Source organism: Poecile atricapillus, chromosome Z, assembly GCF_030490865.1.
Source record: "Poecile atricapillus isolate bPoeAtr1 chromosome Z, bPoeAtr1.hap1, whole genome shotgun sequence".
In the NCBI taxonomy this organism is placed as follows: domain Eukaryota; kingdom Metazoa; phylum Chordata; class Aves; order Passeriformes; family Paridae; genus Poecile; species Poecile atricapillus.
The window spans coordinates 565394-587851 of NC_081289.1; the positions used below are offsets into that span (position 1 = coordinate 565394).

The 22458-nt window shown below is 56.6% G+C and overlaps 3 protein-coding genes and 1 long non-coding RNA gene across 11 annotated transcripts in view; 3 read left to right on the forward strand and 1 right to left on the reverse strand.

Moving 5' to 3' along the window:
- The window catches only part of LOC131573847 (serine/threonine-protein phosphatase 6 regulatory subunit 2-like), a 71010-nt gene extending 59001 nt beyond the window's left edge, over positions 1-12009 (forward strand). For 2 of the 4 annotated variants that reach the window (XM_058828155.1, XM_058828156.1), the window contains exons 17-24: positions 1611-1668; positions 2652-2779; positions 3484-3641; positions 5010-5172; positions 5498-5586; positions 5980-6157; positions 10191-10346; positions 11080-12009. In XM_058828155.1, the coding sequence (XP_058684138.1) occupies positions 1611-1668; positions 2652-2779; positions 3484-3641; positions 5010-5172; positions 5498-5586; positions 5980-6157; positions 10191-10346; positions 11080-11131 (982 nt within the window). In that variant the 3' untranslated portion in view covers positions 11132-12009. Of the gene's footprint in view, positions 1-1610; positions 1669-2651; positions 2780-3483; positions 3642-5009; positions 5173-5497; positions 5587-5979; positions 6158-10110; positions 10136-10190; positions 10347-11079 lie in introns of those variants that run through there. The other 2 variants (XM_058828157.1, XM_058828159.1) reach the window with 2 other exon arrangements.
- LOC131573853 (uncharacterized) lies at positions 6827-10104 on the forward strand. Of its 4 annotated transcripts, none has more exons than XR_009276269.1 (2): positions 6827-8505; positions 8652-10104. XR_009276269.1 is itself a non-coding variant. In XM_058828173.1 (2 exons), the coding sequence occupies exons 1-2, from the start codon at positions 8564-8566 to the stop codon at positions 9765-9767; spliced, it is 1134 nt and encodes a 377-aa protein (XP_058684156.1). In that variant the 5' UTR covers positions 6827-8563; the 3' UTR covers positions 9768-10104. The 4 variants fall into 4 exon arrangements, 3 of the variants coding, with proteins under 3 accessions (XP_058684156.1, XP_058684155.1, XP_058684154.1); XM_058828173.1 differs by having other exon boundaries at positions 6827-8651; positions 8722-10104; XM_058828172.1 differs by having other exon boundaries at positions 8722-10104.
- A 4955-nt stretch (positions 12010-16964) lies between the features above and the next one.
- LOC131573862 (uncharacterized) lies at positions 16965-22251 on the forward strand. Of its 2 annotated transcripts, XR_009276275.1 has the most exons (4): positions 16965-19055; positions 19367-20913; positions 21037-21874; positions 22114-22251. It is a non-coding gene; the product is annotated as an uncharacterized LOC131573862 (long non-coding RNA). The 2 variants fall into 2 exon arrangements; XR_009276274.1 differs by having other exon boundaries at positions 16965-20913.
- On the reverse strand, positions 20949-22427 carry LOC131573854 (50 kDa spicule matrix protein-like). The gene is made up of 2 exons (XM_058828174.1): positions 21950-22427; positions 20949-21709 (listed from the first exon to the last, which is right to left on the reverse strand). Exons 1-2 carry the CDS (start codon positions 22425-22427, stop codon positions 20955-20957), a joined length of 1233 nt encoding a protein of 410 aa, XP_058684157.1. The 3' UTR covers positions 20949-20954.
- Between the last annotated feature and the right edge of the window lie 31 nt (positions 22428-22458).

Below are 22458 nucleotides of genomic sequence, written 5' to 3' on the forward strand. Positions count from 1 at the left end.
CTCTGCCCTTCCCATCCAGGGGTTTTTCCTGGGCCTCAGAGACACCAGAAACTTGGTAAGGCCAAAAAGTTCCAGAAGAGAATCAGAGCTGAATTGAACAGAAATTATTCAGTTCCACACATAATTAAAATAAATAAATAAATAAATAAATAAAATAAAATAAAATAAAATAAAATAAAATAAAATAAAATAAAATAAAATAAAATAAAGTAAAATAAAATAAAATAAAATAAAATAAAATAAAATAAAAAATAAACTGAAATAATTAACTAAACTAAACTAAACTAAACTAAATAAAATAAAATAATAAAATAAAATGAAAATAAATAAAATAAAAATAAATAAACTAAAAACTAAACTAAACTAAACTAAACTAAAATAAAATAAAATAAAAAATAGACTTTTCACTGCTGTCAAACACAGCCCCATGTGAGTGAGGGACAGGGAGGACTTAAATCCCTGAGGAGCTGCCCCAGGAGCTTTGTGCCTGGTGTAGAATGGAGCTGGAAGAAGTCTGTGCCTGGGATGTTGTGGCTCTGTTTGTGGTTGGAAAAGAAGAATGTCCTGCAAAACCTGGAATATTCTGGGAGTGGTGCTCACTGCCAGCTGTTTCCAGCTGTTGGGCACTGGGCTGGAAGTGAGCTGGAATATTTCAGGAGCACCAGTCATGGTTCAGTGTCCCTGGGACTGCAGCAGGATTGAGCTGGAGAGTCTTTCAAAGAAAAAACACTGGAAAAGCTACAGATCCATGAGTGGGGGGAGTGAACTCTTCCTGCATCCAAACTCTGGGAATTGGGAATTTCTGGGCCTGCAGCACCCTCTGTTGTTCCTTCCAGGGGCTCCTCTGGATTGGACTGGGAATTGGGTCATCCTGGGATATTCACATCCTGGGATATTCACAGTGCAGCCACACCTCGGGCTTTGAGCCACTGCTGCACTGAGATTCCCAGAATCCCAAAATCCCTGGGGCTGGAAAAGCCCTCCCAGCCCATCCAGTGCCAGCTGTGCCCGATGCCCACCTTGTCCCCTGAGTGCCACCTCCAGGAATTCCCTGCACACCTCCAGGGATGGGCACTGCAAACCTCCCTGGGCACTTCCAGGGCCTGACCCCCTTTCCATGGGGAAATTCCTGCTGCTGCCCACCCTGAGCCTGTCCTGATCCACCCTGAGCCTGTCCTGGCCCACCCTGAGCCTGTCCTGGCCCATCCTGAGCCTGTCCTGGCCCACCCTGCCCCTGTCCTGGCCCACCCTGAGCCTGTCCTGGCCCATCCTGAGCCTGTCCTGGCCCATCCTGAGCCTGTCCTGGCCCACCCTGCCCCTGTCCTGGCCCACCCTGAGCCTGTCCTGGCCCACCCTGAGCCTGTCCTGGCCCATCCTGAGCCTGTCCTGGCAGCAGAGCCCCCGTCTGTCCCCAGGAAGCCCCTCCAGAGCCCCCCTGCCATGGGCAGGGAATGTTCCAGGCTGGAATGACCCTTCCCTCAGCGAGGGGAGCCGGGGGCAGGAGTGGCTGTGCAGGGATCCCAGCCCAGGAGTGGCTCTGGGGCTGCTGCTGTCCCCTGGGGAAGCTCCTCGGAGCCATCCCTGAGGCTCTTCCTCCTCCTCCCTCCCAGCGCTCCCTTCGACCGCATCGCCGAGATCAACTTCAACATCGACGCCGACGACGACAGCGTGAGTGGGGGTGTGGGGTTGTGCTGGGATAAATGTGCCTCTGGAAAAGTCCTGCTTGCATTCTGAGAGCAAAGCAAAGGTTGGGGGGCTTTGGCCAGTGCAGAGGGGCTGGAGAGAACCCTCAGGGGGCTCCTGCAGGAAATGTTCCCTCTGAGGCAGCACCCCTGGCACAGAGGGAATCTTCCTCCCTCCCTGCAGTGCCAGTCTGTTCTTAGAATCAGGGAATCCTGGAATGGTTTGGGATAGAAGGGACCCCCAAACCCCCCCAGTGCCCCCCACACCTCCCACTGGCCCAGGCTGCTCCCAGCCCCAGGCTCCAGCCTGCCCTTGGCCACTGCCAGGGATCCAGGGGTAGCCACAGCTGCTCTGGCAATTCCAGCCCAGCCAGCAATTCCCAATTCCCAACATCCCAACATCCAGCCCTGGCCTCTGGCACTGGCAGCCATTCCCTGGCTCCTGGCCCTGCAGCCCTGTCCCAGTCCCTCTGCAGCTCTCCTGGAGCCCCTTCAGGCCCTGCAGGGGCTCTCAGCTCTCCCTGGATCCTTCTCCTCTCCAGGGGAACATTCCCAGCTCTCCTGGAGCCCCTTCAGGCCCTGCAGGGGCTCTCAGCTCTCCCTGGATCCTTCTCCTCTCCAGGGGAACATTCCCAGCTCTCCTGGAGCCCCTTCAGGCCCTGGAATGTTCTGGAAGCTCTCCTTGGAGCCTTCCCTTCTCCAGGGGAACATTCCCAGCTCCTGCAGCTTTAGATCACCTTTCCAGACTCAGATTAGGGAAGCACAGGCAGAGATGGATTTCTCATGGATCTAAACATTGCCAGGCTGTTCCTGGCCTTTCCTGCTTTATTCCCCAAAGCGAAGCAGCAGCAGGGCTGGGGTGATCCTGGGTGATCCCTGAGCAGGGCTGGGTTTGCTCAGCCCTGAGCCTGGGTTTAATAAATCAGTGTGTACAGAGAAGGTGTGCAGTGATTCCCTGTGGTCCTGCAGCCCAACGCCTCCCTGTTCGAGGCCTGCTGCAACGAGCGCATCCAGCAGTTCGACGACAACGAGGAGGAGGAGGACATCTGGGAGGAGAAGGAGATCTCCTACGCAACCCAGGTCAAGTCCAGGACACGGTAAGGTGAAAGCAGAACCCTGATTTTCCCCCTGCTGCTGGGAATCTGCACATTGCAGCCTGGTCCAGGAGGAATTCCTTGGGTTTTGTGTCATTTTGGGGCTGTGGGGTTTTATCTCCCTGCCACTTGTGCTGGGGGTTCTCCTGAGCTGGAGACAGATCCAGTTAAAGCGAATTCATTAACAATGGGAACACCTAATTAATGAATCTTCCATCAGACACGTTGAAAACTCCCACCCTTAGTGTTAAACACTTGGAATTTGCTCCTTCCCTCATCCTTGGAGAGGAGGAGGAGGAGGAGGAGGAGGAGGTGAGCCTGAGGGGAGTGGGCAGAACATTCTTAGAACGTTCAAATCAGAAAAGTGAGAACAAGAGGCCTCCCAGGGGCATCTCAGGCTTTGAAATAATTTCCCATCCCTTTGATAGAGCCACTCATTAAATAAAGTTATTTCCATAATTCCCAATCTGAGATGTGATCAAAGGAGACAGGGAAAACATCCAAGACCTGGCCGTGTCCCTGCACCTCCAGGGAATTGTGACACCCCGGCAAGCTGGGGGAACCTCTGAGCACCCACGATTGCCCTGAGCAACTGGGGGAAATATTTTGGGAGAAACAACCCTGGGAAAGGCTCTGGGCTGTTTCCCCCGGGACAGGGGGGAGGAGCTGAGCGATGCGGGCGTGGCTCATTCCCGGTTCCCCTTCAGGTTTGGAGCGTCGCAGACGTCGGAGAGCTCCAGGAGTGACCTGGAGAACGGGGACCACGACGGCAGCGTGGACTCGGAGGAGGAGGAGGAGCAGCGGCCGCCCCCCTCCCCGCACAAGGGCAGCGCCCCGGAGAGGAAGGAGTCGGGCTCCTCCCAAGGTACCGAGTTTGGGAGCACATCCCTGGAGCCCAGCACATCCCTAGAGCACATCCCTGGAGCCCAGCACATCCCTAGAGCACATCCATAGAACACATCCCTAGAGCACATCCCTGGAGCCCAGCACATCCCTAGAGCACATCCCTAGAGCTCAGCACATCCCTAGAGCACATCCCTAGAGCTCAGCACATCCCTAGAGCACATCCCTAGAGCCCAGCACATCCCTAGAGCACATCCCTGGAGCCCAGCACATCCCTAGAGCACATCCCTAGAGCCCAGCACATCCCTAGAGCACATCCCTGGAGCCACAGACATCCTAGAGCACATCCCTGGAGCTCAGCACATCCCTGGAGCCACAGCACATCCCTAGAGCACATCCCTAGAGCACATCCCTAGAGCCACAGCACATCCCTAGAGCACATCCCTAGAGCACATCCCTAGAGCCACAGCACATCCCTAGAGCACATCCCTAGAGCTCAGCACATCCCTAGAGCACATCCCTAGAGCACATCCCTGGAGCCCAGCACATCCCTAGAGCACATCCCTGGAGCCCAGCACATCCCTAGAGCACATCCCTGGAGCCCAGCACATCCCTAGAGCACATCCCTAGAGCTCAGCACATCCCTAGAGCACATCCCTGGAGCCACAGCACATCCTAGAGCACATCCCTGGAGCCCAGAACATCCCTAGAGCACATCCCTGGAGCCACAGCACATCCCTGGAGCCCAGCACATCCCTGGAGCCCAGAACATCCCTAGAGCACATCCATAGAACACATCCCTAGAGCACATCCCTGGAGCCACAGCACATCCCTAGAGCACATCCCTGGAGCCACAGCACATCCCTAGAGCACATCCCTGGAGCCACAGCACATCCCTAGAGCACATCCCTGGAGCCCAGAACATCCCTAGAGCACATCCCTGGAGCCCAGAACATCCCTAGAGCACATCCCTGGAGCCCAGAACATCCCTGGAGCACATCCCTGGAGCCCAGCACATCCCTGGAGCTCAGCACATCCCTGGAGCCCAGAACATCCCTGGCACCCCAGGCTGTGCTCTCCGCAGGGGCTGGCTATCCCTGGGCTGTCCCCAGCTGTCCCCAGGTGTCCCCAGCTGTCCCCAGGTGTCCCTAGGTGTCCCCAGCTGTCCCTGCTGGCACCCCAGGCTGTGCTCTCCACAGGGGCTGGCTATCCCTGGGCTGTCCCCAGGGCTGTCCCCAGGTGTCCCCAGCTGTCCCCAGGTGTCCCCAGCTGTCCCTGCTGGCACCCCAGGCTGTGCTCTCTGCAGGGGCTGGCTGTCCCCAGCTGTCCCCAGCTGTCCCCAGCTGTCCCCAGCTGTCCCTGCTGGCACCCCAGGCTGTGCTCTCCACAGGGGCTGGCTGGACGGCCGTGTTCGAGCCCGCGAGCCCCGCGAGCCCCGCGCCGCCCGTGGCCATGGACGTGGGCTCCAGCGTGTGGGACTCGGCCACCCCACAGAGCAGCGCCCCGGAGGAGAAGGGCTGGGCCAAGTTCACAGACTTCCAGCCTTTCTGCTGGTAAGAACCATGGAATTCCAGCTCCCCTGGGGCTTGGGAATGGGGAATATCTGGGGTATATTCTGATGGTGTGCCTGGCTGTAATCCCTTCCTCTTCCTCTGCCCTTCTATTGTTTAATGTTGGGGCTCCGTCGTGCTTCCCGCTGCTTCCCAGTGCTCCTGCCTGGGGCTGGGACACAGCCCCGCTCCCTGTGTCCTCCTGGGGTGGAAAACCAGCAAATAATGCTTAGAGAAGTTCAGAACATGGATGGGAAGGAAGAGCAGGGCCGGTGACTGCTCCTGGGGGATGATCCTGGCTCTGTGCTCAGGGCTTTTCCCTCCCCAGCTCCGAGTCCGGGCCTCGCTGCAGCTCCCCCGTGGACCCCGAGAGCGGCGGCAGCGACAGGAGCCCGGCACAGGGCCAGGACAAGAACTGTGAGTGACACAGGGCCCCACTCGGGGCTGCTCCAGCTCTGCAGGGAGCACCTGGGCAGGGCAAGCCCCGAGGGTTCCCTGCAGCATCAGTGCACGAAGCACAGGCAGAAATCCCCAGGGTTTGTTGGGATGGGGAGGAAGGGATGGAGATGAGTTGGAGCTGATACCACAGGGACACTTCAATTATCCCTGGAGGTGTCCCAGGCCAGGCTGGATGGGCTTGGAGCACTCCAGGACAGCAGAAGTTGTCCCCACCTGTGGTGGCACTGGGTGGGCTTTGGGCTCCATCCCAGCCAAGCCACGGTTCCCAGCCCACCTGTGGAGGTTGTTGGGCCCCTGGAGCCGTTCCAGGGAACATTCCCGAGGTTCCAGCGCGGGCTGTTCCTCCCGCAGGCAGCGCTGCCGCTCCCTGTGCGTGGAACGCGTGCGGGACGCGCAAGGCGCCGCTGGTGGCCCTGGACAGCAGCTCCTCGGGCAGCTCCGACAGCGACGACGACGACGACGACAAGGCCAAGGCTGGCACGGAACCCACGGCACAGGAGCCCAGCAAGGACAGGGCGGCTCGCTCCAGGTGGGAAGGGATCTCCAGGGGCTGGGACTGCCCCTGGGATGGCCCCGTGTGCTCCCAGTGTCCCCTGTCCCATGGGAGAGCAGGTCCTGCCCCTGGCGTGGCACAGGGCTCTGAGGGATGGATTTAGCACAGGGTTATTGCAAGGAGTGGTGGGGGCTCCTTTGGGTCACTGCAGTGTCACAGGATCACCTCTGTCCCTGTCCTTTGGGTCACTCCAGTGTCACAGGAGCCTCTGTCCCTGTCCTTTGGGTCACTGCAGTGTCACAGGATCACCTCTGTCCCTGTCCTTTGGGTCACTCCAGTGTCACAGGAGCCTCTGTCCCTGTCCTTTGGGTCACTGCAGTGTCACAGGATCACCTCTGTCCCTGTCCTTAGGGTCACTGCAGTGTCACAGGATCACCTCTGTCCCTGTCCTTTGGGTCACTGCAGTGTCACAGGATCACCTCTGTCCCTGTCCTTTGGGTCACTGCAGTGTCACAGGATCACCTCTGTCCCTGTCCTTTGGGTCACTCCAGTGTCACAGGAGCCTCTGTCCCTGTCCTTTGGGTCACTCCAGTGTGTCCCTGTCCTTTGGGTCACTCCAGTGTCACAGGATCACCTCTGTCCCTGTCCTTTGGGTCACTCCAGTCTATCCCTGTCCTTTGGGTCACTGCAGTGTCACAGGATCACCTCTGTCCCGGTCCTTTGGGTCACTCCAGTGTCACAGGAGCCTCTGTGTCCCTGCCCTTTGGGTCACTGCAGTGTCACAGGATCACCTCTGTCCCTGTCCTTTGGGCCACTGCAGTGTCACAGGATCTCCTCTGTCCCTGATGAGGGATCCAGGCCCAGGGCAGGGTCCGGGTGGGATCACTTGGAAAAGCAAAGGCTCCCCTGGGATCCCCCTGCAGCCATGGGGGGAGGATTTAACCCAGGTTCTCGTTTTCCCCTCGGTGTCAAAGCCAATAATCAATGATGAAAGCACCAGGAAAGGCTGGAGCAGATCCAGGGGTTGGGCAGGTCTGTAGGAATTGGATCCTCAATCCAGCCTTCAGTCCTGGGGCAGCTGCTGCCCAGCCCGGTCAGATCCTGCTGCATCCATGGAGATCTTACCCAGTTCTAACATTCCAAGGTTTTTCCTCATACTTTTCCATGGATTTCCTTGTGTTTGTCACCAGCCCCGGGGTTTGTGCACCTGAGTCAGGAGCAGGAGGTTCCCTTCAGCGATGGTTGGTGACAGTTTGGGGTCATCCCTGGCTGTGCTCAGCCAGCAGCAGCTCCTGGGGGCTGGGGAACCGCTGGGATTGCAGAATTCCCTGGAATTAGGGCAGAGTTATCCCAGGGTCTGTTTGGTTGGAGGCAGCTCGTTCTGAGAGATGCATTAATTCTGATAATTGCATTAATTCTGATAAATACAGTTGATTTTGATAAATGCATTAATTCTGATAAATGCAGTTAATTTGGATAAATGCATTAATTTTGATAAATACAGTTAATTTTGGATCCATTTCAGTTTGATAAATGCGTTAATTTTGATAACAGCACTCTGTGTGCCTGGGAACAGCCTGGCTGTGGCTGGGTGGGAAGCAGAAGGTGAGGGAAGGCACAGCCTCTCCTTCTCCTGGGTTGTGTGGGATTGGATCCATAGGATCTGATCCAAGCTGTGCTTTTCCTGCCCTGGATGGTGGTGTGGGAGATCAGGACCTTGCCAGGCTGGGTTCCCAGTGGGACCAGGGGATCCTTGGGATCCTTGGTCCAGCAATGCCAGCGTTGTCCAGACATCCCAGGGCTCTGGAGCCGTGCCCATCCCTGGGGAGCTGTTCCAGTGCCCTTCCCACCTTTCCTGATATCCCTCCCAGATCCAGCTGTTCCTGTGTCCATCCTCTTCGAGGTGTTCTCACCTCTTCCCCTGCTGTCCTGGCAGGAGGGAAGTGTTTGTTCCTGCTTTGGCACATTGGGAATGTTTTCCTCTCCAGACAAGTGTCTCTACCACATTCCATAGGGATAAAACTCCCCCAACCTGCCTTTGCCTGCCTGCCCTTCTCCAGGGCTGACTGCACTGTGGCAAAGAGAGGAAATCCTGGAAAATCCTGGAAATCCCAGGGGAAGCTGTGGGAGGGCAGGAGCGGTGCCACAGCTGGGACTGGAGCTGCTCCAGGCTGGGCTCCAGTGGGAATCACCACCTGGAGCCTTCCCAGTGTCCTCAGCTCTCCCAGACCACTCTGCCCACAGTGGGAATATCCATTTCTTACCACCTTCCTTAATGAGTCCAGGGAAATCAGGAACATTCTGGAGTCACTCTGTGGGCTGTGACTCTCCAAGCACTTCCCCCAAGCCTGCACCAAACCCCATTCCTGTTGCTGTAGGAACAGGTTTTCCTTCCCCTTGTGCCCCTGGAATCCCCACAGAGATCTCAAATTCTCCTTGGGGATGCTCAGGAACTCAGGTTTTCCTTCCCCTTATCCCTGGAATCCACAGAGAGATCTTGAACTCTCCTTGGAGCTGCTCAGGAACTCAGGTTTTCCTTCCCCTTGCTCCTGGAATTCACAGAGATCTCAAATTCTCCTTGGAGCTGCTCAGGAACTCAGGTTTTCCTTCCCCTTGTTCCTGGAATCCAGATGTTGGTCTTTTGTCCTTGGAGCTGCCCAAGGCCTCTGTGGATTCTGTGGAATCCAGATGTTGCAGTCCAGGAAATCCTCCAGATGTTCCACCCTCCGTGAGCCCCATCCCAGCTGCTCCAGTCCAGGAGATGCAGCTCAGGAATCGCTCTCAGCTCCCCAGTGTGGATCCAGCTGCCCAGGGGGGTTTGGGATCCCATCCCTGGGGATTCAGGGGACAACAGGACATCCCACACAAACTCCTTGTTGTGTCACCCCTGGGGAGTCAGGGGACAGCAGGACATCCCACACAAACTCCTTGTTGTGTCACCCCTGGGGAGTCAGGGGACAACAGGACAACTCTTTGTTGTGTCACCCTTGGGTCTGGCCCTGGTCCAGCTCCAGGGAATGCAGAGAAATTCCCAAGCCCCTGTGTGTGCTCAGGTAACTCTGGAATCCTCCTGCCCTGGAAACTTCAGGGGTTGGGCTTCAGAAGTTTCTCTTTCAGCCATGGAAATGTCAAAGCTTTTTGTGTGGGAAGCGACATTCCTGGGAATGCAGCTCCATCCCTGTGTCTCTCCAAGGTGTATTTTGGTGCTTCTGAGCAGCTTGTGAGCTCTGGAGGAAAGGGAATGTTTGGATCTCATTATTCCTCATTTTTATGTTGTTTTTTTTTCAAGAGAAGTGCTCCAGAAATAGAACCTCAGTCTCCAGTCTCTATCACATGTCCAATTATCCAGCTGGGATTATTTCATTCCATGAAAGCTCCCCTGGAGCCAGTGACAGGATTCCAGCTCAGCCATCTCCAGCTTTCCTCCTTTTGGTGGAGGTTTGCTCTGGGAGAGAGGGAGAAGGAATTGTTCTGGATGGAAACTGGGAGGAAAATCATTCCTGGGGCAGCTCATCCTCCTCTGCCTTGGGAGCCAAAAAACGGGATCTGCACAGAAATCCCTTCTCTAGCTGGAAATCTGGATGGGTTTATTCCAAAGGAGAGATTGGGAGGGTTTGTTCTGCAGTTCTCCTTTTCCAGGATTTGAGCTTTGCTTGTCCCTCAGGTGGCACCTCCTGGAGCACCTTCAGCATGTTTGGATTCTGGACATCCCATCCCTGGGGTTTTTCCTCCATGGGGTTTTAGGATCTGCCCCTAAATCCAGGATTTTCTGGGTGCCCCAGAAGCCTGAGGGGCAGAGCAAGGTCCATGTCCCAGCAGTGGCAGTGGGAATTGCAGTTTGGGAACTCCCAGACTGGATTTGCAGCAGGAGTTGGGAATTCCTCCCTGGAGGAGCTGCTCTGGTGTGTCCTGTTGCTCTGGGACCTGCCTGTGCCCGCTGTTCTTATTCCCAGTTCATTGCCAGTTCTCATTCCCAACGGGATCTTTAGGCCTTTGTGAGGAGGAGAACAGGAATGTGAGCCCCATTCCAGTGGGAGTTCCATGGATGTGTCCCTGCCCTCTCCCGCAGTGGCTCCGATGGAACGGCCCTGGAGACGCTTCCCGTGGCCGAATCCGCTCCTGCCGGTGCCCCCCGAGCCCGGAGCAGCGCGGCCACGCACACGGACGGGCACCAGAGAGTGGCCACCGCTGTCACAACTGCCACAGAAACGGCCACGAGGGACAGGTGAGGGCAGAACCCTGCCATGGTTTGGGATAGAAGGGACCCCCAAACCCCCCAGTGCCCCCCACACCTCCCACTGGCCCAGGCTGCTCCCAGCCCCAGGCTCCAGCCTGCCCTTGGCCACTGCCAGGGATCCAGGGGCAGCCCCAGCTGCTCTGGCAATTCCAGCCCAGCCAGCAATTCCCAATTCCCAACATCCCAACATCCAGCCCTGGCCTCTGGCACTGGCAGCCATTCCCTGGCTCCTGGCCCTGCAGCCCTGTCCCAGTCCCTCTGCAGCTCTCCTGGAGCCCCTTCAGGCCCTGCAGGGGCTCTCAGCTCTCCCTGGATCCTTCTCCTCTCCAGGGGAACATTCCCAGCTCTCCTGGAGCCCCTTCAGGCCCTGCAGGGGCTCTCAGCTCTTCTCCCTGGCTGAACATTCCCAACTCTCAGCCTGTGCTCATAGCAGAGGTGCCCTGTCCCTCTGACCACCTTGGAAGAGGTTGAAACCAGACAGCTTTAAGGTCCCTTCCCACGCAGACCATTCCCTGATTCCACATTGATTTTCCCTGTAACAATCCATGAATTTCCACGTTACAATCCATGGCAGAGTCTCCATGGGGAGCTGAGGACGCTTCAGCGGGCAGAAAACACAAACCGGAGGGAGGAGCTCAGGTCCCAGCATTGCCTGGAGGGGTGGGGGAGGCTCTGGGAGCGTTCCCGGTGTGGCTGAGGCCGTTCCCCGCTGTCCCCACAGGAGTGAGGAGCCCTTGCCCTGCACCGAAGCCACGTTGAACGGCCCCGCTTGATGCCACCGCCGCCGCCCCGGGACGTGTGTGAGAGCCAGGCCAGGCTGCTCCCTGGTGATGCAATTTTGTCAATTCTTTTTTTTTTTTTTTTTTTTTCTTTTTTTTTTTTCTTTTTAATTTTATTTTTTAATAAATGCTGCATTGATGAGAGCGAGCTGGCGTTCAGGACCAGACACGCAGATCCAACAGCACCGATCCGTTCGGAAAGACACTCGGCATTGTCGAAATGTAGCATTGAGTTCAGTCCTCACGGGAATGACGGGCTCTTCCCAAGCCTTCTGCCTGATTTCAGTTGTCCCCTTTCCCCGTGCCCCTGGTTTTTGTTTTGGATTTGGGGTTCAGTGCTGTTTTCCCAGTGTTATTGCACACAGTATTCAGCTTCTCTTGGGAAGGTAGCAGGTCCAGCGGCGGCCGGGGCCAGCGCACAAATCCCGCAGCCGTGTGACCAAAGTTCCTGATGGAGCTGTCCTCGGGCAGCCTTTGCACCGCTTTGTAGAGCAATAAAGCCTTACCAGAAACATTTCACAGGAGAGGAGGAATGCCAACACTTCCACGGGAGGGAGCAGGGAGGGCTTGGATTTGGGCAGGGCCGAGGCCGGGCTTGTCCCCAGCCGGAGCCCGGCTGTCCCGGGGTGTCCCTGAATCCCAGCGCTGCTCCGGCCTCCCCTGGACTCCTGCTGGATCAGGGCAGGATCTGGGCTGGGTCACAGACGGCTTCTCCTGCCCGTGTCCGTGTTGGCCCACGAGGAGGTGACCAGGGCTTTGCTGGCTCTTTGGAAACTGAATTAATGTATTTGCAAATGATGATGGAAATCCTTTTTTCTGTTTGTTTTGTTCTGTTTTTTAAAGTTTTTAATGGATGCAGGAACAGCAACACTTTTGCACTTTGTACCTGGCGATGGCAGCGTCGGAAGGGACGCGGCTGCGGCCGTGCCCGCCCGGGGAGGGGACACCCAGGTCCCTCAGGGCCGTGGGAGAGCGGGGCCAGGTGAGGGGAGCACCTGGAGCTGGGATAAATGGAATTCTGTGCCGCTCCCAGGCTCCCAGCTCACTGCCCAGCACATCGGGGGCACTGGGGGGGCTCGGGGCAGCTGAGCTGGAACCCCCTGTGGGATCCTGGAAACTCCTCCCTTTGGAGTGAAGGCTGGAGCTCGGCACAGGGGGCAGCCAGCTGCTCTGGATGCATTCCCGGGGTGCATTCCTGGGCTGCATTCCCGGGGTGCATTCCTGGGGTGCATTCCTGGGCTGCATTCCTGGGGTGCATTCCCGGGGTGCATTCCCGGGGTGCATTCCTGGGCTGCATTCCCGGGGTGCATTCCTGGGGTGCATTCCCAGGGTGCATTCCCGGGGTGCATTCCCGGGATGCATTCCTGGGGTGCATTCCTGCCTTCCCAGCCGGGTTCTGCCGGGAGGGAAGGGGGTGGCTGTCCCCCAGCCCCAGTTCCTTGGGGATCAGATGGTGCAGGGCTCTCCTTCTTGAAGTTTTCACTCGCTCTGTGTAATTTAAAATTAATAATTTAAAGTTAATTGCACTGGGAGGGAAAAAAAAAACAAAAGAAATCTCACTTTGTGCTTTGCTTTCCCCGCTTGGTGTTCAGGGATCAATCCCGCTCCAGCCAGGACTCTCAGGCAGGATCAGTGGTTTTGAGGTCCTGATTGGAGACACATTAAAGTCTTAATTTTTCCAAGGATTGGTGCTAGAGTTCTGCTGGACATCGGCTTCCCTTGGGGCGTTCTCGGGGCTGATTCCATGGAAGCTGAAGGATCCATGTGCTGGTACAGCCTGGCTGGATCCTGGGGGATGTTTTTCCAGCCTGTTCCCGGTGCCGTGTGGGATCGGCTGGAGCGTTCCTGTGGCTGGGATCCCTTCCCAGGATTTGGGGGCGCTGGGGCCGCAGCCCGGGGAGCTCCAGGAGCGGTGAGGGGCAGCAGTAACCCCGGGGGTCTCCAGGGGATGGGGCTGTCCGTGCCTTCCGCTGCAATTCCAGCCTGGCATTCCTCAGCTTCGGCTCCCTGAGTGTCAGTGAGAGCTTTAATAATAACCATTCTATTAATAATAATGATAATAATAATAATAATAATAATATCCTTGGCCATGTCCTGATCCGAGCACAGCTCCTTACTGGGCTGATTTATTTCTTAGTGCTGAGACACATCGCTGGGGCTGGCTCAGACCTGGGGAGATGCACAAATCCCGTGGGTTTGGTGCCCATGGATGATCCCTCCACGGCTGGGATTGAGGCTCTCACTTCCTTCCACCTCTCCCTTCCCCTGGGGTTGTTCTTCCCAGCAGCCAGGGCTGCTCCAGAACCGGCTCCTGCTGCCTGGGCTCCGAGCAGAGCCAGCTCCTGGCCTGGCTCCCGTGTTCCTGTGGGGAAACCGGGAATAGGAAACCCTCCGGAGGCACAGCGGGCGTGGAGCCTCCCAGCTGGGCTTTTCCTTCTCCCTGTGCTCCGGGGAAGGGTTTCCCAGGGCTGGAGCAGGATCTCCCGGCTCCTGAGGATGGAATTCCCTGTCCCCCGTCCCCTCATCCCCTGGCCCTGTGCGGCTCCGTGTCCTGAGTCCTGCTCGGCGCTTCCCTCCTGCCCCAGGATCTCCGGTGTCCACAGGGCTGGCGTTCCATGGATCCCGGGAGAAACCTGGGAAGGGCCAGGGGGAGCACGAGGAGAGCTGGGCTTGAGCTCCGTGAGCAGCATGGCCCATCCGGGGGATGCTTCTGGAATGTTCTGTGCAGTGGTTCTGCCCGCCTGGGCATCCATGTGGGATCCGGTGATCCCGCTCGGTGATCCCGCCGTGCCAGCTGTATCCATCTGGGATCCAGTGATCCCACCCAGCTGGCTGCATCCATCTGGGATCCAGTGATCCCACCCAGCTGGCTTCATCCATCTGGGATCCAGTGATCCCACCGTGCCAGCTGTATCCATCTGGGATCCAGTGATCCCACCATGCCAGCTGCATCCATCTGGGATCCAGTGATCCCACTCTGCTGGCTTCATCCATCTGGGATCCAGTGATCCCACCCAGCTGGCTTCATCCTTCTGGGATCTGGTGATCCCACCATGCCAGCTGCATCCATCTGGGATCCAGTGATCCCACTCTGCTGGCTTCATCCTTCTGGGATCCAGTGATCCCACTCTGCTGGCTTCATCCATCTGGGATCCAGTGATCCCACCCAGCTGGCTTCATCCATCCAGGATCTGGTGATCCCACTCTGCTGGCTTCATCCTTCTGGGATCCAGTGATCCCACTCTGCTGGCTTCATCCTTCTGGGATCCGGTGATCCTGCTGTGCCGGCCACTCCCCCCTGGGATGGGATGGGATGGGATGGGATGGGATGGGATGGGATGGGATGGGATGGGATGGGATGGGATGGGATGGGATGGGAGGGGGTCTCGGGCACAGTTAGAGCTGAAGCTCATCCCTTTGGGCTGTCCCGGGAATTCCTGGGCCGTGGCACCTCTGTCCCTGGGGGATGGGGAACAAGGGGCTCCTTGGGGCTGGCAGCATCCCACGGTGTCAGAGCAGCCCTGTCCCTGTCCCAATCCCTGTCCTTGTCCCCATCCCTGTCCTTGTCCCCATCCCTGTCCCCATCCTTGTCCCAATCCCTGTCCCTGTCCCCATCCCTGTCCCCATCCCTGTCCCAATCCCTGCCCCTGTCCCAATCCTTGTCCCTGTCTCTGTCCCAATCCTTGTCCTTGTCCCTGTCCCCCTCCCTGTCCCTGTCCCCATCCCTGTCCCAATCCCTGTCCCCTGTCCCCATCCCTGTCCCAATCCCTGTGCCTGTCCCCATCCCAATCCCCATCCTCATCCCTGTCCCAATCCCTGTCCCCTGTCCCTGTCCCTCTCCCAATCCCTGTCCCAATCCCTGTCCCCATCCCTGTCCCTGTCCCAATCCTTGTCCCTGTCTCTGTCCCCATCCCTGTCCCTGTCACCCCACCCCCCCCAGCCTCCCAAGCCCTGCGGTGGCACCTGGCTGCAGTGGGGGAGGGGAGCGTTCTGCAGCTCTCGGAATCCCAAATCCCGGTGTTTGGATCCCATGGGATGGAGCATTCCTGGGGCTCAGGACAGGCAGGGGGGTCCCTGGGCCGTGTCCAGAATTCCCTGCAGGGAATATTCCGGTCATTCCCAGCCAAAAACTTCCCTGAACCACAATTAACCACAATTCCTGCTCCTCCTGGGGCAGAACAATCAGCGAGGCAGAATCCCTGGTGTTTGTTGGGATGCTGATCCTCAGCAAAGCCCGAGGGGAATTCTCCCAGTGTCCCGAGGCTTTGCTGCAATCCCTGGGATGGAATCCCAAAGTTTCATCAAGAGCTGCAGGTGGGCAGGGAATGGAAACCTGGGAAGGGAAAAAAAGGGAAAAGAAATGACCCAAAATCCACCCAAAAGCTCCGTGCTGCCCTCAGTGTCTGTTCCGAAGGGCTTGGGCATCCAGGGAAAGGTTTGGAGGGAAGGTGCAGGGACATTCCCGAGGGACATATCCAAAGGAAACATCATTTCAATTCCTTGTTCCCACACTGGCCGGGAGCTGTATCCAAATCCTGAGGGATCAGGATCCCTGGAAATCCCTCGGGGATCCCCCTCATCCCCCCACCGGCCGGGCTGGGAATTACCTGTTGGGAAAACCAGAATTGATCCAAAAAACTGGAATTGATCAGAAAAAACCAGAATTGATCCAAAAAACTGGAATTGATCAGAAAAACCAGAATTGATCCAAAAAACTGGAATTGATCAGAAAAAACCAGAATTGGTCCATTGGAGAAACCGGAGTGTGGTGCTTAGGGAAGGGCTCAAGGTGTATCCAGGGTGTATCCAAGGTGTATCCAGGGTGTATCCAGGGTGTATCCAAGGTGTATCCAGGGTGCATCCAAGGTGTATCCAGGGTGTATCCAGGGTGTATCCAGGGTGTATCCAGGGTGTATCCAGGGTGTATCCAAGGTGTATCCAGGGTGTATCCAGGGTGTATCCAGGGTGTATCCAGGGTGTATCCATGGTGTATCCAGGGTGTATCCAGGGTGTATCCAAGATGTATCCAGGTGTATCCTGGTGTATTCCAGCTGTATTCTGCCTGTATCCCAGCTCTATCCCGGCTGTATCCCAGCTCTATCCCGGCTGTATCCCGGCTGTATCCCGGCTGTATCCCGGCTGTATCCCAGCTCTATCCTGGCTGTATCCAGCTGTATCCAGCTGTGCCCCTCTTCCCGCTGTCATGTCACTCATGGACTGGCTCTGAACTGGTTTAAACTGGGGCCTGCTGGGCTGCCCAGAGAGAATTCCTGGTTCTGTCCTCACGGGCTGCACCTTGGGATGGGAGCTCCTGCTGCCGTTCCCATTCCCGTTCCCATTCCTGTTCCCATTCCTACTCCCATTCCTGTTCCCATTCCTGTTCCCATTCCCATTCCTGTTCCCATTCCCATTCCCATCCCCATTCCCATTCCCATTCCTGTTCCCATTCCTACTCCCATTCCCATCCCCATTCCCATTCCCATCCCCATTCCCGTTCCCATTCCCATTCCCATCCCCGTTCCCATTCCCATCCCCATTCCCATTCCCATTCCCATTCCCATCCCCACTCCCATTCCCACCCCCATTCCATTCCCGTTCCCATCCCCATTCCCATTCCCACTCCCATCCCATCCCCATTCCCATTCCCATTCCCATTCCCATCCCCATTCCCATTCCCATTCCCATTCCCATCCCCATTCCCATTCCCATCCCCATTCCCGTTCCCATTCCCATTCCCATCCCCGTTCCCATTCCCATCCCCATTCCCATTCCCATTCCCATTCCCATCCCCATTCCCATTCCCACTCCCATCCCATCCCCATTCCCATTCCCATTCCCATTCCCATCCCCATTCCCATTCCCATTCCCATTCCCATCCCCATTCCCATTCCCATTCCCATTCCCATTCCCATCCCCATTCCCATTCCCACTCCCATTCCCATTCCCATTCCCATCCCCATTCCCGTTCCCATTCCCATTCCCATTCCCATTCCCATTCCCACTCCCATTCCCATTCCCATTCCCATTCCCATCCCCATTCCCACTCCCATTCCCATTCCCATTCCCATTCCCATCCCCATTCCCATTCCCACTCCCATTCCCATTCCCATTCCCATCCCCATTCCCGTTCCCATTCCCATTCCCATTCCCGTTCCCATTCCCATTCCCATTCCCATTCCCGTTCCCACCCCCATTCCATTCCCGTTCCCATTCCCATTCCCGCTGTCCCCTCTCCCTGTTCCTCTCCCCTGGGCTCTCCCTTGGGACAGGATGTGCCAGCCTGGAATTCCCTGAGGAGCCCTTGGGACGGGAGGTGCTGCTGTATCCATGGAAAGCCGGGATGGAGGCGTCACCCTTGGATCATTATCGGGATTTTCCCTCTGCTCTGTGAGGTTGGATTTGGGATTGTGGCATGTGGGAGCTGGGATTTGGCAGAGTTAATGAATAATTAATTTCCTGTGTTAATTAATGACATGTGGCAGTGGCAGGAATGGTGTCCAACATTCCATCAGTGAAACCCCTTTGGAAAATGGATCAGTTCCCGTTGGCTTTGGATAACGTTCCTGACTTTATCAGGAATTTATTGGGAGTGAGATTTTTGATCCTGGTTTTTTCCCTCCGTGCTGGGAAGTTCCAGCAAAGCCTGGAGTTTCCCAGGTGTATTTGGGGCTGAACTTCGGGACAAACAAACGGGAAAGGAACAATTCGGCTCCTCCCCGGCGGCTTCGCTCACCTGAACCTCTCTTACCTCATCCAGGAAGGGCTTTGTGCTGTCCCAGCCTGGATTTGTAGGGAATTCCCGGAATTCCCGGGTGGCTCTCACGGCTCCCAGCACTGGGACATTCCCCTGGAATGTGTATTTTTGTATTGGATGCTGATGGGAAGAGAGGGATTTTCCTCTCTCCTTGATTCGGGGCTTTCCCCTTCTCTTTTTGATTCCCTCAAATTCCTTGGACAGATGGAAACGAGGATCAGATCCTTTCTGCTGCCGTGTTGATGCCCAGAGGTGGTTCTGCAGAACTTTGGTGGAATTTTGGGAATTCTGTAGGATTCCCTGGGGGTGGATTCCCAGAGGATGCCCTCCTTGGATCTCATGGATCCAAACGTGGAATGGAATTACCCAGGGGCACAGCAAACATTCCTGGAGACCTTGGGAATGCTTCTCCCACTCTCCTCTTTCCCAGACTTCTCCTGGAGAGCCCCGAGGGGCCCTTGGGCTGCCTTTGGGATTGGGACAGGGAAATTCCCGGAGCTGGGCCTGGAGTTCCCTTGTTCGTGGTCTTTGAGTGCTTTCCGTGTCCTCCTGAGAATTCCTGGTTCCCTGGAGCCCTTCCCTGGCCCTTGGAGCCATCCCTTGGTCCCTGCAGATCCCTGATCCTCATCCCTGTTCCACGGTCCTTGGTCCTTGCAGCTGTTCCTGGCCCTGTGCATTCCGTGTCCTCCTGGCACTTCATCCCTGAATTTAATCCCAGCATCCCTGAATTTAATCCCTGCATCCCTGAATTTAATCCCTGCATCCCTGCACTTAATCCCTGCATCCTTGCAGCCATTCCCTGCTCCCTGCAGCCATTCCCTGCATCCCTGAACTAAATCCCAGCATCCCTGAATTTATCCAAGCATCCTTGCATCCCTGCAGCCATTCCCTGTTCCCTGCACTTAATCCCTGCATCCCTGCATTAATCCCTGCATCCCTGAATTTAATCCCTGCATCCCTGCAGCCATTCCCAGTTCCCTGCAGCCATTCCCTGATCCCTGCAGCCATTCCCAGTTCCCATGGATAACAGTCATTCCTAATTCCCACTGTTCCCAGTGCCTTAAATCCATCCCAATCCCAACACTGGATTTCTGTTCCCTGTGCTCTTCCCCCTGCACCTCACGGCTCCTTATCCCATTATTAATGCATCCCTGGATCCCATCAGTGCATCCCTGGATCCCATTAATGCATCCCTGGATCCCATTAATGCATCCCTGGATCCCATTAATGCATCCCTGGATCCATCAGTGCATCCCTGGATCCCATTAATGCATCCCTGGATCCCATTAATGCATCCCTGGATCCATCAGTGCATCCCTGGATCCATCAGTGCATCCCTGGATCCCATTGATGCATCCCTGGATCCCATCAGTGCATCCCTGGATCCATCAGTGCATCCCTGGATCCCATTGATGCATCCCTGGATCCCATCAGTGCATCCCTGGATCCATCAGTGCATCCCTGGATCCCATCAGTGCATCCCTGGATCCCATCAGTGCATCCCTGGATCCATCAGTGCATCCCTGGATCCCATTAATGCATCCCTGGATCCCATCAGTGCATCCCTGGATCCATCAGTGCATCCCTGGATCCCATTAATGCATCCCTGGATCCCATCAGTGCATCCCTGGATCCCATCAGTGCATCCCTGGATCCATCAGAGCATCCCTGGATCCATCAGTGCATCCCTGGATCCCATCAGAGCATCCCTGGATCCATCAGTGCATCCCTGGATCCCATTAATGCATCCCTGGATCCCATCAGTGCATCCCTGGATCCCATTAATGCATCCCTGGATCCCATCAGTGCATCCCTGGATCCCATTAATGCATCCCTGGATCCCATCAGTGCATCCCTGGATCCCATTAATGCATCCCTGGATCCCATTAATGCATCCCTGGATCCCATCAGTGCATCCCTGGATCCCATCAGTGCATCCCTGGATCCATCAGTGCATCCCTGGATCCCATTAATGCATCCCTGGATCCCATTAATGCATCCCTGGATCCATCAGTGCATCCCTGGATCCCATTAATGCATCCCTGGATCCATCAGTGCATCCCTGGATCCATCAGTGCATCCCTGGATCCCATTAATGCATCCCTGGGACAGGCAGGGACATTCCAGAGGGGATGGATCCATGGGATGAAGCTGAGGGGACACTGGGGACATCCCGGTGGTGGCAGCAGGAGCCGCTCTGAGCGTGTCCCTGGTTCCTCCTTCCCTCCCCACGCTCCCATTCCCGGTGTTTGCTGTAAATAGGGAATATTTATCAAAATTTATTGCAGAGATTTCTAAACTTGCCCCAATCCCGTTTTTCCCAGAGCTTTTGGCTTTGCTGGGATCTCCTGGAGAAGGAGAATTGCGCCTCCCCAACGGGCTCCGGCGTCGGTACAAATCAATCCAGTCCCAATCCCAGTCCAAATCCCAATCCCAGTCCAATCCCAATCCCAATCCCAATCCAAATCCCAGTCCAAATCAATCCAGTCCCAATCCAAATCCCAATCCCAGTCCAAATCCCAATCCCAGTCCAATCCCAATCCCAATCCCAGTCCAAATCAATCCAGTCCCAATCCAAATCCCAATCCCAATCCCAGTCCAAATCCCAATCCCAGTCCAATCCCAATCCCAATCCCAGTCCAACCCCAATCCCAGTCCAAATCCCAGTCCAAATCAATCCCAATCCTATTCCCAGTCCCAATCAATCCTAATCCCAGTTCAAATCAACCCCAATCCCAATCCCAGTCCCTATTCCAGTCCAAATCCCAATCCCAGTCCCAGTCCAACCCCAATCCCAGTCCAAATCCCAGTCCAAATCAATGCCAATCCTATTCCCAGTCCCAATCAATCCTAATCCCAGTCCAAATCAACCCCAATCCCAGTCCCAATCCCAGTCCAAATCAATCCCAGTCCAAATAAATCCAATCCCAATCCAAATCAATCCCAATCCCAGTCCCAGTCCCAATCAATCCCAGTCCCAATCCCAATCCCAGTCCCAATCCCAGTCCCAGTCCCAATCCCAGTTCCAATCAATCCCAGTCCCAATCCCAGTCCCAATCCCAATCAATCCCAGTCCCAATCCCAATCCCAATCAATCCCAATCCCAGTCCCAATCAATCCCAATCCCAATCCCAGTCCCAGGCAGGGCTGGGAATTCCAGGCTCCCAGGGCTGAGGATGGAGCGATTCCTTCCCTCAGTTTTGTCCCGGTTCCGTTTTCCCCGGAGGCTTTTCCCGGCCGGATCCGTCCCAGGGGGTCCCTGGAGCTCTCGGAGCTCTCGGATTTTCCCTTTCCCTCGTTTCTGTCTTTGCCTTCCGTGTCCGACCCGGCTGCAGCGGCGCTCGGGGGGGTTTGGGTGGGAATGTGGAGTTTTCCAGGTGTTCTCCGTGACATTTTCCAAACCTTTCCTTTAATCCCACCCGAGTCCCGGGGTCCTGATCCCTGCTGGCACATCCCGATCCCGGTGCTTCTCCTGCAGGATCCATTCCCTCCAGCCAATCCCTCCCTGGCTCCTCTTTCCCATCCATCCTCACTCGGAACATTCCCTGTTTTCCGTCGAGTTGGAGCCTCTGGAGCCGCTTTTCCAGGGCCTGTCCATCCCTGGCGGGGCTGGCTGGGAATTCCTGGCTCTGACTGTTCGCACAACCCGGGAGGATCCCCCGGAGCCGCCTCCAGCCCCAGAGCCCCCGGGATGTGAAAATGATCCCAAAACTCTTTGGTGGGAATAATTCCAGATTCCAGGGGAGCGGGAGGCTCTGGGGGCACAGCGGTGCCGGGGGTCCTGAGGGAGAGGATTCTGTCCGGGCTCTGGGCTGGGCCTGGGGGTTCTGTGCCCACCCTGGGGGCTCTGGACCCACCCTGGGGCTCTGTGCCCATCCTGGGGGCTCTGGGCACGTTTGGGGGACTCCAGACCCATCCCGGTGGTTCTGTGCCCGTCCTGGGTGTTCTGTGCCCATCCCAGGGGGTTCTGTGCCCATTCCAGGGTCTTTGGACCCATCCTGGGGATTCTGTGCCCATCCTGGGGGCTCTGGATCCATCCCGGGGGCTCTGGGCTGGGCCTGGGGGCTCTGGACCCACCCTGGGGGCTCTGTGCCCATCCTGGGGGTTTTGTGCCCATCCTGGGGGTTCTGTGCCCATCTCGGGGGCTCTGGATCCATCCCAGGGGTTCTGTGCCCGTCCTGGGTGTTCTGTGCCCATCCCGGGGGCTCTGTGCCCATCCCAGGGGTTCTGTGCCCATCCTGGGTGTTCTGTGCCCATCCCAGGCCGTGCCTGGCTCCTGCCCTGGCTCATTTTGGGAAAAGGCCTCGGGAATGGCGCCTGTGCCACGTCCCGGCCCAGGCAGAGCCAATTGCAGGGTTGGGAATGTGGGATGGGGGCTGGAGATCCCAGAAATCCAACAGCCCGTGGTGGGGGGTGGGGATCGATGGATTTGGGGATCTTGCAGGGGGTCCCAGCCCGAGCCCGGATTTTCAGCTCCGCTCCTCTTCCCAAACCCCACCGAATCTCCCTGGAAATCCGCGCTGGCAGCGGGGACATCCCGGCGATTCCCGAGGGAATTCCCGAGGGC